Raw genomic sequence first — 13,975 nt, forward strand, 5'->3', positions numbered from 1 at the left:
CTGGAACTCCTTGGTTACATCTCCCCCTTAACCATCACCGTGCTCAGGAGAACAATCCCAGCTTCTCCATGCCTCACCGCACGGACTGAACACCCCCCCCCCGCCCCTCCGAGGGAACCGTTCTGAGAGAATCCACAACCCCTCCATCATTTTGAACACCCGGGGGATCGGGGATGCTGCGAGGCGATCTAAGCATCAACTAAATTAGCGTGTGTGGGTCTGGAGTCACATGTAGGCCAGACCAGGTCAGAAAGGGCAGCTTTCCCTCCTTAAGGACATTCCACAACAGCCTGGTTCTCAGCACAGTCAGTGGTAGTTTCCATCCTGCTTTGACTCAGCCGATATTTCACTTTCAATCTCTCCTTTCAACTGATTTCAAATTTTCAAGGGATAGGGTGGGAGGGTCAGGACTGAGGGAGTGCCGCACTGTCAGAGGGTCAGTACTGAGGGAGCGCCGCACTGTCAGAGGGTCAGTACTGAGGGAGTGCCACACTGTCAGAGGGTCAGTATAGAGGGAGTGCCACACTGTCAGAGGGTCAGTACTGAGGGAGTGCCGCACTGTCAGAGGGTCAGTACTGAGGGAGTGCCGCACTGTCAGAGGGTCAGTACTGAGGGAGTGCCGCACTGTCAGAGGGTCAGTACTGAGGGAGTGCTGCACTGTCAGAGGGTCAGTACTGAGGGAGTGCCGCACTGTCAGAGGGTCAGTACTGAGGGAGTGCCCCACTGACAGAGGGTCAGTACTGAGGGAGCGCCGCACTGTCAGAGGGTCAATACTGAGGGAGTGCCGCACTGTCAGAGGGTCAGTATTGAGGGAGCGCCGCACTGTCAGAGGGTCAGTACTGAGGGAGTGCCGCACTGACAGAGGGTCAGTACTGAGGGAGCGCCGCACTGTCAGAGGGTCAGTACTGAGGGAGTGCCGCACTGTCAGAGGGTCAGTACTGAGGGAGTGCCGCACTGTCAGAGGGTCAGTACTGAGGGAGTGCCGCACTGTCAGAGGGTCAGTACTGAGGGAGTGCCGCACTAACAGAGGGTCAGTACTGAGGGAGCGCCGCACTGTCAGAGGGTCAGTACTGAGGGAGTGCCGCACTGTCAGAGGGTCAGTATTGAGGGAGCGCCACACTGTCAGAGGGTCAGTACTGAGGGAGTGCCGCACTGTCAGAAGGTCAGTACTGAGGGAGTGCCGCACTGTCAGAGGGTCAGTACTGAGGGAGTGCCATACTGTCAGAGGGTCAGTACTGAGGGAGTGCCGCACTGTCAGAGGGTCAGTACTGAGGGAGTGCTGCACTATCAGAGGGTCAGTATTGAGGGAATGCCGCACTGTCAGAGGGTCAGTACTGAGGTAGTGCTGCACTGTCAGAGGGTCAGTACTGAGGGCGTGCTGCACTGTCAGAGGGTCAGTACTGAGGGAGTGCTGCACTGTCAGAGGGTCAGTACTGAGGGCGTGCTGCACTGTCAGAGGGTCAGTACTGAGGGAGTGCTGCACTATCAGAGGGTCAGTATTGAGGGAATGCCGCACTGTCAGAGGGTCAGTACTGAGGTAGTGCTGCACTGTCAGAGGGTCAGTACTGAGGGCGTGCTGCACTGTCAGAGGGTCAGTACTGAGGGAGTGCTGCACTGTCAGAGGGTCAGTACTGAGGGAGTGCCGCACTGTCAGAGGGTCAGTACTGAGGGAGTGCTGCACTGTCGGAGGGTCAGTACTGAGGGAGCGTCGCACTGTCAGAGGGTCAGTACTGAGGGAGTGCTGCACTGTCAGAGGGTCAGTACTGAGGGAGCGTCGCACTGTGGGAGGGTCAGTACTGAGGGAGTGACGCACTGTCAGAGGGTTTATACCGATGTTGGTGTGAGGCTCCTTGGAAGGTACTGAGATTATCTTGAAGAATATTAATGCTTTGTCGTCCGTTGTAACACACAGACAAAGAAATGACAAAACGGTGAAAAGTGGGCAGTATGACGGGCTGGTGGAGCTTGCAACTATCTGTGCCCTCTGCAATGACTCTTCGCTTGACTTCAATGAGGTCAGTGTGCCAAGGAGGGTGGGATCCAAGACTGGGAGAGTGTCGGCATTTACAGGGGTCACGGGGAGTGTATCAGTATTTACAGAGGTCACGGGAGAGTTTGTCAGTGTTTACAGGGGTCACGGGGAGTGTGTCAGTATTTACAGGGTGTCCCCGGGGAGTGTGTCAGTATTTACAGAGGGTCCCCAGGGAGTGTGTCAGTAGTTACAGAGGGTCCCCAGGGAGTGTGTCAGTAGTTACAGGGTGTCCCCAGGGAGTGTGTCAGTAGTTACAGGGTGTCCCCGGGGAGAGTGTCAATATTTACTGAGGTCACGGGGAGTGTATCAGTATTTACAGAGGGTCACGAGGAGTGTGTCAGTATTTACAGGGGGTCCCCGGGGAGTGTGTCAGTATTTACAGGGGTCACGGGGAGTGTGTCATTATTTACAGAGGTCACGGGGAGTGAATCAGTATTTACAGAGGTCACGGGGAGTGTGTCAGTATTCACAGAGGTCACAGGGAGTGTGTCAGTATTTACAGGGTGTCCCCGGGGAGTGTGTCAGTATTTACAGGGTGTCCCCGGGGAGTGTGTCAGTATTTACAGACAGAGGGTCCCAAGGGAGTGTGTCAGTATTTACAGAGGTCACAGGGAGTGTGTCAGTATTTACAGAGGGTCATCAGGGAGTGTGTCAGTATTTACAGGGTGTCCCCGAGGAGTGTGTCAGTATTTACAGAGGTCACAGGGAGTGTGTCAGTATTTACAGAGGGTCATCAGGGAGTGTGTCAGTATTTACAGGGTGTCCCCAGAGAGTGTGTCAGTAGTTACAGGGTGTCCCCGGGGAGAGTGTCAATATTTACTGAGGTCACGGGGAGTGTATCAGTATTTACAGAGGGTCACGGGGAGTGTGTCAGTGTTTACAGGGGTCACGGGGAGTGTGTCAGTATTTACAGGGTGTCCCCGGGGAGTGTGTCAGTATTTACAGAGGTCACGGGGAGTGTGTCAGTGTTTACAGGGGTCACGGGGAGTGTGTCAGTATTTACAGGGTGTCCCCGGGGAGTGTGTCAGTATTTACAGAGGGTCCCCAGGGAGTGTGTCAGTAGTTACACAGGGTCCCCAGGGAGTGTGTCAGTAGTTACAGGGTGTCCCCAGGGAGTGTGTCAGTAGTTACAGGGTGTCCCCGGGGAGAGTGTCAATATTTACTGAGGTCACGGGGAGTGTATCAGTATTTACAGAGGGTCACGGGGAGTGTGTCAGTATTTACAGGGGGTCCCCGGGGAGTGTGTCAGTATTTACAGGGGTCACGGGGAGTGTGTCAGTATTTACAGAGGTCACGGGGAGTGAATCAGTATTTACAGAGGTCACGGGGAGTGTGTCAGTATTCACAGAGGTCACGGGGAGTGTGTCAGTATTTACAGGGTGTCCCCGGGGAGTGTGTCAGTATTTACAGACAGAGGGTCCCCAGGGAGTGTGTCAGTATTTACAGAGGTCACAGGGAGTGTGTCAGTATTTAGAGAGGGTCCCCAGGGAGTGTGTCAGTATTTACAGAGGTCACGGGGAGTGTGTCAGTGTTTACAGACGGTCATTGGGAGTGTGTCAGTATTTACAGGGGGTCCCCGGGGAGTGTGTCAGTATTTACAGGGAGTCCCCGGGGAGTGTGTCAGTATTTACAGGGGGTCCCCGGGGAGTGTGTCAGTATTTACAGGGGGTGCCCGGGGAGTGTGTCAGTATTTACAGGGAGTCCTGGGGAGTGTGTCAGTATTTACAGGGGTCACAGGGAGTGTGTCAGTATTTACAGAGGGTCACGGGGAGTGTGTCAGTATTTACAGAGGGTCACGGGGAGTGTGTCAGTATTTACATGGAGTCATGGGGAGTGTGTCAGTATTTACAGGGGGTCCCCGGGGAGTGTGTCAGTATTTACAGGGGGTCCCCGGGGAGTGTGTCAGTATTTACAGGGGGTCCCCGGGGAGTGTGTCAGTATTTACAGGGGGTGCCCGGGGAGTGTGTCAGTATTTACAGGGAGTCCTGGGGAGTGTGTCAGTATTTACAGGGGTCACAGGGAGTGTGTCAGTATTTACAGAGGGTCACGGGGAGTGTGTCAGTATTTACATGGAGTCATGGGGAGTGTGTCAGTATTTACATGGAGTCATGGGGAGTGTGTCAGTATTTACAGCGTAATGCCCGGGGAGTGTGGCAGTATTTACAGAGAGTTCCCGGGGAGTGTGTCAGTATTTACAGCGCAATGCCCGGGGAGTGTGTCAGTATTTACAGAGAGTTCCCGGGGAGTGTGTCAGTATTTACAGCGCAATGCCCGGGGAGTGTGTCAGTGTTTACAGAGAGTTCCCGGGGAGTGTGTCAGTATTTACAGCGCAATGCCTGGGGAGTGTGTCAGTATTTACAGGGGTGTCGCGGGGAGTGTGTCGGTATTTACAGGGGGTCCCAGGGGAGTGTGTCAGTATTTACAGGTGGTTCCTGGGCAGTGTGTCAATATTAACAGGGGTGTTACGGGAGAGTGTGTCAGTATTTACAGAGAGTTCCCGGGGAGTGTGTCAGTATTTACAGGGGGGTCCCCGGGGAGTGTGTCAGTATTTACAGGGGGCATCCCCGGGGAGTGTGTCAGTATTTACAGGGGGCATCCCCGGGGAGTGTGTCAGTATTTACAGAGAGTTCTCGGGGAGTGGGACAGTATTTACAGAGAGTTCCCGGGGAGTGTGTCAGTATTTACAGAGGTCACGGGGAGTGTGTCAGTGTTTACAGAGGGTCATTGGGAGTGTGTCAGTATTTACAGGGGGTCCCCGGGGAGTGTGTCAGTATTTACAGGGGGTCCCCGGGGAGTGTGTCAGTATTTACAGGGGGTGCCCGGGGAGTGTGTCAGTATTTACAGGGAGTCCTGGGGAGTGTGTCAGTATTTACAGGGGTCACAGGGAGTGTGTCAGTATTTACAGAGGGTCACGGGGAGTGTGTCAGTATTTACATGGAGTCATGGGGAGTGTGTCAGTATTTACAGGGGGTTCCCGGGGAATGTGTCAGTATTTACAGGGGGTCCCCGGGGAGTGTGTCAGTATTTACAGGGGGTCCCCGGGGAGTGTGTCAGTATTTACAGCGGGTCCCCGGGGAGTGTGTCAGTATTTACAGGGGGGACCCGGGGTGTGTGTCAGTATTTACAGGGGGTCCCCGGGGAGTGTGTCAGTATTTACAGGGAGTCCTGGGGAGTGTGTCAGTATTTACAGGGGTCACAGGGAGTGTGTCAGTATTTACAGAGGGTCACAGGGAGTGTGTCAGTATTTACAGAGGGTCACGGGGAGTGTGTCAGTATTTACATGGAGTCCTGGGGAGTGTGTCAGTATTTACAGGGGTCACAGGGAGTGTGTCAGTATTTACAGGGGTCACAGGGAGTGTGTCAGTATTTACAGAGGGTCACGGGGAGTGTGTCAGTATTTACAGAGGGTCACGGGGAGTGTGTCAGTATTTACAGAGAGTTCCCGGGGAGTGTGTCAGTATTTACAGAGGGTCACGGGGAGTGTGTCAGTATTTACAGAGGGTCACGGGGAGTGTGTCAGTATTTACAGAGAGTTCCCGGGGAGTGTGTCAGTATTTACAGAGGGTCACGGGGAGTGTGTCAGTATTTACAGGGTGTCCCCGGGGAGTGTGTCAGTATTTACAGACAGAGGGTCCCCAGGGAGTGTGTCAGTATTTACAGAGGTCACAGGGAGTGTGTCAGTATTTAGAGAGGGTCCCCAGGGAGTGTGTCAGTATTTACAGAGGTCACGGGGAGTGTGTCAGTGTTTACAGACGGTCATTGGGAGTGTGTCAGTATTTACAGGGGGTCCCCGGGGAGTGTGTCAGTATTTACAGGGAGTCCCCGGGGAGTGTGTCAGTATTTACAGGGGGTCCCCGGGGAGTGTGTCAGTATTTACAGGGGGTGCCCGGGGAGTGTGTCAGTATTTACAGGGAGTCCTGGGGAGTGTGTCAGTATTTACAGAGGGTCACGGGGAGTGTGTCAGTATTTACAGAGGGTCACGGGGAGTGTGTCAGTATTTACATGGAGTCATGGGGAGTGTGTCAGTATTTACAGGGGGTCCCCGGGGAGTGTGTCATTATTTACAGGGGGTCCCCGGGGAGTGTGTCAGTATTTACAGGGGGTCCCCGGGGAGTGTGTCAGTATTTACACGGGGTGCCCGGGGAGTGTGTCAGTATTTACAGGGAGTCCTGGGGAGTGTGTCAGTATTTACAGGGGTCACAGGGAGTGTGTCAGTATTTACAGAGGGTCACGGGGAGTGTGTCAGTATTTACATGGAGTCATGGGGAGTGTGTCAGTATTTACATGGAGTCATGGGGAGTGTGTCAGTATTTACAGCGTAATGCCCGGGGAGTGTGGCAGTATTTACAGAGAGTTCCCGGGGAGTGTGTCAGTATTTACAGCGCAATGCCCGGGGAGTGTGTCAGTATTTACAGAGAGTTCCCGGGGAGTGTGTCAGTATTTACAGCGCAATGCCCGGGGAGTGTGTCAGTGTTTACAGAGAGTTCCCGGGGAGTGTGTCAGTATTTACAGCGCAATGCCTGGGGAGTGTGTCAGTATTTACAGGGGTGTCGCGGGGAGTGTGTCGGTATTTACAGGGGGTCCCAGGGGAGTGTGTCAGTATTTACAGGTGGTTCCTGGGCAGTGTGTCAATATTAACAGGGGTGTTACGGGAGAGTGTGTCAGTATTTACAGAGAGTTCCCGGGGAGTGTGTCAGTATTTACAGGGGGGTCCCCGGGGAGTGTGTCAGTATTTACAGGGGGCATCCCCGGGGAGTGTGTCAGTATTTACAGGGGGCATCCCCGGGGAGTGTGTCAGTATTTACAGAGAGTTCTTGGGGAGTGGGACAGTATTTACAGAGAGTTCCCGGGGAGTGTGTCAGTATTTACAGAGGTCACGGGGAGTGTGTCAGTGTTTACAGAGGGTCATTGGGAGTGTGTCAGTATTTACAGGGGGTCCCCGGGGAGTGTGTCAGTATTGACAGGGGGTCCCCGGGGAGTGTGTCAGTATTTACAGGGGGTGCCCGGGGAGTGTGTCAGTATTTACAGGGAGTCCTGGGGAGTGTGTCAGTATTTACAGGGGTCACAGGGAGTGTGTCAGTATTTACAGAGGGTCACGGGGAGTGTGTCAGTATTTACATGGAGTCATGGGGAGTGTGTCAGTATTTACAGGGGGTTCCCGGGGAATGTGTCAGTATTTACAGGGGGTACCCGGGGAGTGTGTCAGTATTTACAGGGAGTCCCCGGGGAGTGTGTCAGTATTTACAGCGGGTCCCCGGGGAGTGTGTCAGTATTTACAGGGGGGACCCGGGGTGTGTGTCAGTATTTACAGGGGGTCCCCGGGGAGTGTGTCAGTATTTACAGGGAGTCCTGGGGAGTGTGTCAGTATTTACAGGGGTCACAGGGAGTGTGTCAGTATTTACAGAGGGTCACGGGGAGTGTGTCAGTATTTACAGAGGGTCACGGGGAGTGTGTCAGTATTTACATGGAGTCCTGGGGAGTGTGTCAGTATTTACAGGGGTCACAGGGAGTGTGTCAGTATTTACAGGGGTCACAGGGAGTGTGTCAGTATTTACAGAGGGTCACGGGGAGTGTGTCAGTATTTACAGAGGGTCACGGGGAGTGTGTCAGTATTTACAGAGAGTTCCCGGGGAGTGTGTCAGTATTTACAGAGGGTCACGGGGAGTGTGTCAGTATTTACAGAGGGTCACGGGGAGTGTGTCAGTATTTACAGAGAGTTCCCGGGGAGTGTGTCAGTATTTACAGAGGGTCACGGGGAGTGTGTCAGTATTTACAGAGAGTTCCCGGGGAGTGTGTCAGTATTTACAGGGTGTCCCCGGGGAGTGTGTCAGTATTTACAGAGAGTTCCCGGGGAGTGTGTCAGTATTCACAGCGCAATGCCCGGGGAGTGTGTCAGTATTTACAGGGGTCACAGGGAGTGTGTCAGTATTTACAGGGGTCACAGGGAGTGTGTCTGTATTTACAGAGGGTCACGGGGAGTGTGTCAGTATTTACAGAGAGTTCCCGGGGAGTGTGTCAGTATTTACAGAGAGTTCCCGGGGAGTGTGTCAGTATTCACAGCGCAATGCCCGGGGAGTGTGTCAGTATTTACAGAGAGTTCCCGGGGAGTGTGTCAGTATTTACAGGGGTGTCGCGGGGAGTGTGTCGGTATTTACAGGGGGTCCCAGGGGAGTGTGTCAGTATTTACAGGTGGTTCCTGGGCAGTGTGTCAATATTAACAGGGGTGTTACGGGAGAGTGTGTCAGTATTTACAGAGAGTTCCCGGGGAGTTGGTCAGGATTTACAGAGAGTTCCCGGCGAGTGTGTCAGTATTTACAGAGAGTTCCCGGGGTGTGTGTCAGTATTTACAGAGAGTTCCGGGTGTGTGTCAGTATTTACAGGGGGCATCCCCGGGGAGTGTGTCAGTATTTACAGAGAGTTCTCGGGGAGTGGGACAGTATTTACAGAGAGTTCCCGGGGAGTGTGTCAGTATTTACAGAGAGTTCCCGGGGTGTGTGTCAGTATTTACAGAGAGTTCCCGGGGAGTGTGTCAGTATTTACAAGGGGTTCCCGGGGAGTGGGTCAGTATTTACAGAGAGTTCCCGGGGAGTGTGTCAGTATTTACAGGGGGAATCCCCGGGGAGTGTGTCAGCATTTACAGGGGGTCCCCGGGGAGTGTGTCAGTATTTACAGAGAGTTCTCGGGGAATGTGTCAGTATTTACAGGTGGTCCCCGGAGAGTGTGTCAGTATTTACAGGGGTTCCTCGAGTAGTGTGTCAGTATTTACAGGGGATTCCCCTGGGAGTGTGTCAGTATTTACAGGGGTGTCCCGGAGAGTGTGTCAGTATTTATAGGGTGTCCCCAGGGAGTGTGTCCGCATTTACAGGGGTTCCCTGGGGAGTGTGTCAGTATTTACAGGGGGTCCCCGGGGAGTGTGTCAGTATTTACAGGGGTCCCTGGGGAGTGTGTCAGTATTTACATGAGTTACCGGGGAATGGGTCAGTATTTACAGGAGGTCCTCGGGGAGTGTGTCAGTATTTACAGGGGGTCTCCGGGGAATGTGTCAGTATTTACAGGTGGTCCCCGGAGAGTGTGTCAGTATTTACAGGGGTTCCTCGAGTAGTGTGTCAGTATTTACAGGGGATTCCCCTGGGAGTGTGTCAGTATTTACAGGGTGTCCCCGGGGAGTGTGTCAGTATTTACAGGGAGTTCTCGGGGGGTGTGTCAGTATTTATAGGGTGTCCCCGGGGAGTGTGTCAGTATTTACAGGGGGTCCCCGGGGAGTGTGTCAGTATTTACAGGGGCTTCCCCAGGAGTGTGTCAGTATTTACAGGGGTGTCCCGGAGAGTGTGTCAGTATTTACAGGGGTCCCTGGGGAGTGTGTCAGTATTTACTGGGGTGTCCCGGGGAGTGTGTCGGTAATTATCGGGGGTCCCTGGGGAGTGTGTCAGTATTTACAGTGCTGTCCCCGGGGAGTGTGTCAGTATTCACAGAGAGTTCCCGGGAGAGTGTGTCAGTATTTACAGAGAGTTCCTGTTGAGTGGGTCAATATTTACAGAGAGTTCCCGGGGAGTGTGTCAGTATTTACAGGGGGATCCCGGGGAGTGTGTCAGTATTTACAGAGAATTCCCGGGGAGGGTGTCAGTATTTCCAGGGGGTTCCCAGGAGAGTGTGTCAGTATTCACAGAGAGTTCCCGGGAGAGTGTGTCAGTATTTACAGAGAGTTCCTGTTGAGTGGGTCAATATTTACAGAGAGTTCCCGGGGAGTGTGTCAGTATTTACAGGGGGATCCCGGGGAGTGTGTCAGTATTTATAGGGTGTCCCCGGGGAGTGTGTCAGTATTTACAGAGAGTTCTCGGGGAATGTGTCAGTATTTACAGGTGGTCCCCGGAGAGTGTGTCAGTATTTACAGGGGTTCCTCGAGTAGTGTGTCAGTATTTACAGGGGATTCCCCTGGGAGTGTGTCAGTATTTACAGGGGTGTCCCGGAGAGTGTGTCAGTATTTATAGGGTGTCCCCAGGGAGTGTGTCAGCATTTACAGGGGTTCCCTGGGGAGTGTGTCAGTATTTACAGGGGGTCCCCGGGGAGTGTGTCAGTATTTACAGGGGTCCCTGGGGAGTGTGTCAGTATTTACATGAGTTACCGGGGAATGGGTCAGTATTTACAGGAGGTCCTCGGGGAGTGTGTCAGTATTTACAGGGGGTCTCCGGGGAATGTGTCAGTATTTACAGGTGGTCCCCGGAGAGTGTGTCAGTATTTACAGGGGTTCCTCGAGTAGTGTGTCAGTATTTACAGGGGATTCCCCTGGGAGTGTGTCAGTATTTACAGGGGGAATCCCCGGGGAGTGTGTCAGTATTTACAGAGAGTTCCCGGGGAGTGTGTCAGTATTCACAGCGCAATGCCCGGGGAGTGTGTCAGTATTTACAGAGAGTTCCCGGGGAGTGTGTCAGTATTTACAGGGGTGTCGCGGGGAGTGTGTCGGTATTTACAGGGGGTCCCAGGGGAGTGTGTCAGTATTTACAGGTGGTTCCTGGGCAGTGTGTCAATATTAACAGGGGTGTTACGGGAGAGTGTGTCAGTATTTACAGAGAGTTCCCGGGGAGTTGGTCAGGATTTACAGAGAGTTCCCGGCGAGTGTGTCAGTATTTACAGAGAGTTCCCGGGGTGTGTGTCAGTATTTACAGAGAGTTCCGGGTGTGTGTCAGTATTTACAGGGGGCATCCCCGGGGAGTGTGTCAGTATTTACAGAGAGTTCTCGGGGAGTGGGACAGTATTTACAGAGAGTTCCCGGGGAGTGTGTCAGTATTTACAGAGAGTTCCCGGGGTGTGTGTCAGTATTTACAGAGAGTTCCCGGGGAGTGTGTCAGTATTTACAAGGGGTTCCCGGGGAGTGGGTCAGTATTTACAGAGAGTTCCCGGGGAGTGTGTCAGTATTTACAGGGGGAATCCCCGGGGAGTGTGTCAGCATTTACAGGGGGTCCCCGGGGAGTGTGTCAGTATTTACAGAGAGTTCTCGGGGAATGTGTCAGTATTTACAGGTGGTCCCCGGAGAGTGTGTCAGTATTTACAGGGGTTCCTCGAGTAGTGTGTCAGTATTTACAGGGGATTCCCCTGGGAGTGTGTCAGTATTTACAGGGGTGTCCCGGAGAGTGTGTCAGTATTTATAGGGTGTCCCCAGGGAGTGTGTCAGCATTTACAGGGGTTCCCTGGGGAGTGTGTCAGTATTTACAGGGGGTCCCCGGGGAGTGTGTCAGTATTTACAGGGGTCCCTGGGGAGTGTGTCAGTATTTACATGAGTTACCGGGGAATGGGTCAGTATTTACAGGAGGTCCTCGGGGAGTGTGTCAGTATTTACAGGGGGTCTCCGGGGAATGTGTCAGTATTTACAGGTGGTCCCCGGAGAGTGTGTCAGTATTTACAGGGGTTCCTCGAGTAGTGTGTCAGTATTTACAGGGGATTCCCCTGGGAGTGTGTCAGTATTTACAGGGTGTCCCCGGGGAGTGTGTCAGTATTTACAGGGAGTTCTCGGGGGGTGTGTCAGTATTTATAGGGTGTCCCCGGGGAGTGTGTCAGTATTTACAGGGGGTCCCCGGGGAGTGTGTCAGTATTTACAGGGGCTTCCCCAGGAGTGTGTCAGTATTTACAGGGGTGTCCCGGAGAGTGTGTCAGTATTTACAGGGGTCCCTGGGGAGTGTGTCAGTATTTACTGGGGTGTCCCGGGGAGTGTGTCGGTAATTATCGGGGGTCCCTGGGGAGTGTGTCAGTATTTACAGTGCTGTCCGCGGGGAGTGTGTCAGTATTCACAGAGAGTTCCCGGGAGAGTGTGTCAGTATTTACAGAGAGTTCCTGTTGAGTGGGTCAATATTTACAGAGAGTTCCCGGGGAGTGTGTCAGTATTTACAGGGGGATCCCGGGGAGTGTGTCAGTATTTACAGAGAATTCCCGGGGAGGGTGTCAGTATTTCCAGGGGGTTCCCAGGAGAGTGTGTCAGTATTCACAGAGAGTTCCCGGGAGAGTGTGTCAGTATTTACAGAGAGTTCCTGTTGAGTGGGTCAATATTTACAGAGAGTTCCCGGGGAGTGTGTCAGTATTTACAGGGGGATCCCGGGGAGTGTGTCAGTATTTATAGGGTGTCCCCGGGGAGTGTGTCAGTATTTACAGAGAGTTCTCGGGGAATGTGTCAGTATTTACAGGTGGTCCCCGGAGAGTGTGTCAGTATTTACAGGGGTTCCTCGAGTAGTGTGTCAGTATTTACAGGGGATTCCCCTGGGAGTGTGTCAGTATTTACAGGGGTGTCCCGGAGAGTGTGTCAGTATTTATAGGGTGTCCCCAGGGAGTGTGTCAGCATTTACAGGGGTTCCCTGGGGAGTGTGTCAGTATTTACAGGGGGTCCCCGGGGAGTGTGTCAGTATTTACAGGGGTCCCTGGGGAGTGTGTCAGTATTTACATGAGTTACCGGGGAATGGGTCAGTATTTACAGGAGGTCCTCGGGGAGTGTGTCAGTATTTACAGGGGGTCTCCGGGGAATGTGTCAGTATTTACAGGTGGTCCCCGGAGAGTGTGTCAGTATTTACAGGGGTTCCTCGAGTAGTGTGTCAGTATTTACAGGGGATTCCCCTGGGAGTGTGTCAGTATTTACAGGGTGTCCCCGGGGAGTGTGTCAGTATTTACAGGGAGTTCTCGGGGGGTGTGTCAGTATTTATAGGGTGTCCCCGGGGAGTGTGTCAGTATTTACAGGGGGTCCCCGGGGAGTGTGTCAGTATTTACAGGGGCTTCCCCAGGAGTGTGTCAGTATTTACAGGGGTGTCCCGGAGAGTGTGTCAGTATTTACAGGGGTCCCTGGGGAGTGTGTCAGTATTTACTGGGGTGTCCCGGGGAGTGTGTCGGTAATTATCGGGGGTCCCTGGGGAGTGTGTCAGTATTTACAGTGCTGTCCCCGGGGAGTGTGTCAGTATTCACAGAGAGTTCCCGGGAGAGTGTGTCAGTATTTACAGAGAGTTCCTGTTGAGTGGGTCAATATTTACAGAGAGTTCCCGGGGAGTGTGTCAGTATTTACAGGGGGATCCCGGGGAGTGTGTCAGTATTTACAGAGAATTCCCGGGGAGGGTGTCAGTATTTCCAGGGGGTTCCCAGGAGAGTGTGTCAGTATTCACAGAGAGTTCCCGGGAGAGTGTGTCAGTATTTACAGAGAGTTCCTGTTGAGTGGGTCAATATTTACAGAGAGTTCCCGGGGAGTGTGTCAGTATTTACAGGGGGATCCCGGGGAGTGTGTCAGTATTTACAGAGAATTCCCGGGGAGTGTGTCAGTATTTACAGGGAGTCCCCGGGGAGTATGTCAGTATTTACAGGGTGTCCCCGGGGAATGTGTCAGTATTTATAGGGTGTCCCCGGGGAGTGTGTCAGTATTTACAGGGAGTACCCGTGGAGTGTGTCAAAATTTATAGGGGATCCCCGGGAGTTTTTGTCAGTATTTACAGGATGTACCCCTGGGGAGTGTGTCAGTATTTACAGGGGGTACCCGGAGAGTGTGTCAGTATTTACAGGGTGTCCCCGGGGAGTTTTTCAGTATTTACAGGGTGTCCCTGGGGAGTGTGTCAGTATTTACAGGGAGTTCCCGGGAAGCGTGTCAGTGTTTATAGGGTGTCCCCGGGGAGTGTATCAGTATTTACAGGGAGTACCCGGGGAGTGTGTCAGTATTTACAGGAGATTCCCGGTGAGTGTGTCAGTATTTACAGAGAGTTCCCGTTGAGTGGGTCAATATTTACAGAGAGTTCCCGGGGAGTGTGTCAGTACTTACAGGGGGAATTCCCGGGAGTGTGTCAGTATTTACAGGAGGTCAAGTGGAGTGTGTCAGTATTTACAGGGGGTACCCGGGGAGTGTGTCAGTATTTACAGGGGGTCCGTGGAGAGTGTATCAGTATTTACAGGGTGTCCCCGGAGAGTGTGTCAGGATTTACAGGGTGT

The 13,975-nt window shown here is 53.1% G+C and overlaps 1 protein-coding gene across 1 annotated transcript in view; it reads left to right on the forward strand.

Annotated features, from left to right (window-relative positions):
- The window catches only part of LOC140395993 (sarcoplasmic/endoplasmic reticulum calcium ATPase 1), a 165,179-nt gene that overhangs the window by 49,340 nt on the left and 101,864 nt on the right, over positions 1 to 13,975 (forward strand). Inside the window, exon 11 of the mRNA XM_072484029.1 lies at positions 1,913 to 2,015. Within this exon, the coding sequence (XP_072340130.1) occupies positions 1,913 to 2,015 (103 nt within the window). The remainder of the gene's footprint in view (positions 1 to 1,912; positions 2,016 to 13,975) is intronic.

The sequence above is a fragment of the Scyliorhinus torazame genome, chromosome 19, assembly GCF_047496885.1.
Source record: "Scyliorhinus torazame isolate Kashiwa2021f chromosome 19, sScyTor2.1, whole genome shotgun sequence".
NCBI classification, from domain to species: Eukaryota; Metazoa; Chordata; class Chondrichthyes; order Carcharhiniformes; family Scyliorhinidae; genus Scyliorhinus; species Scyliorhinus torazame.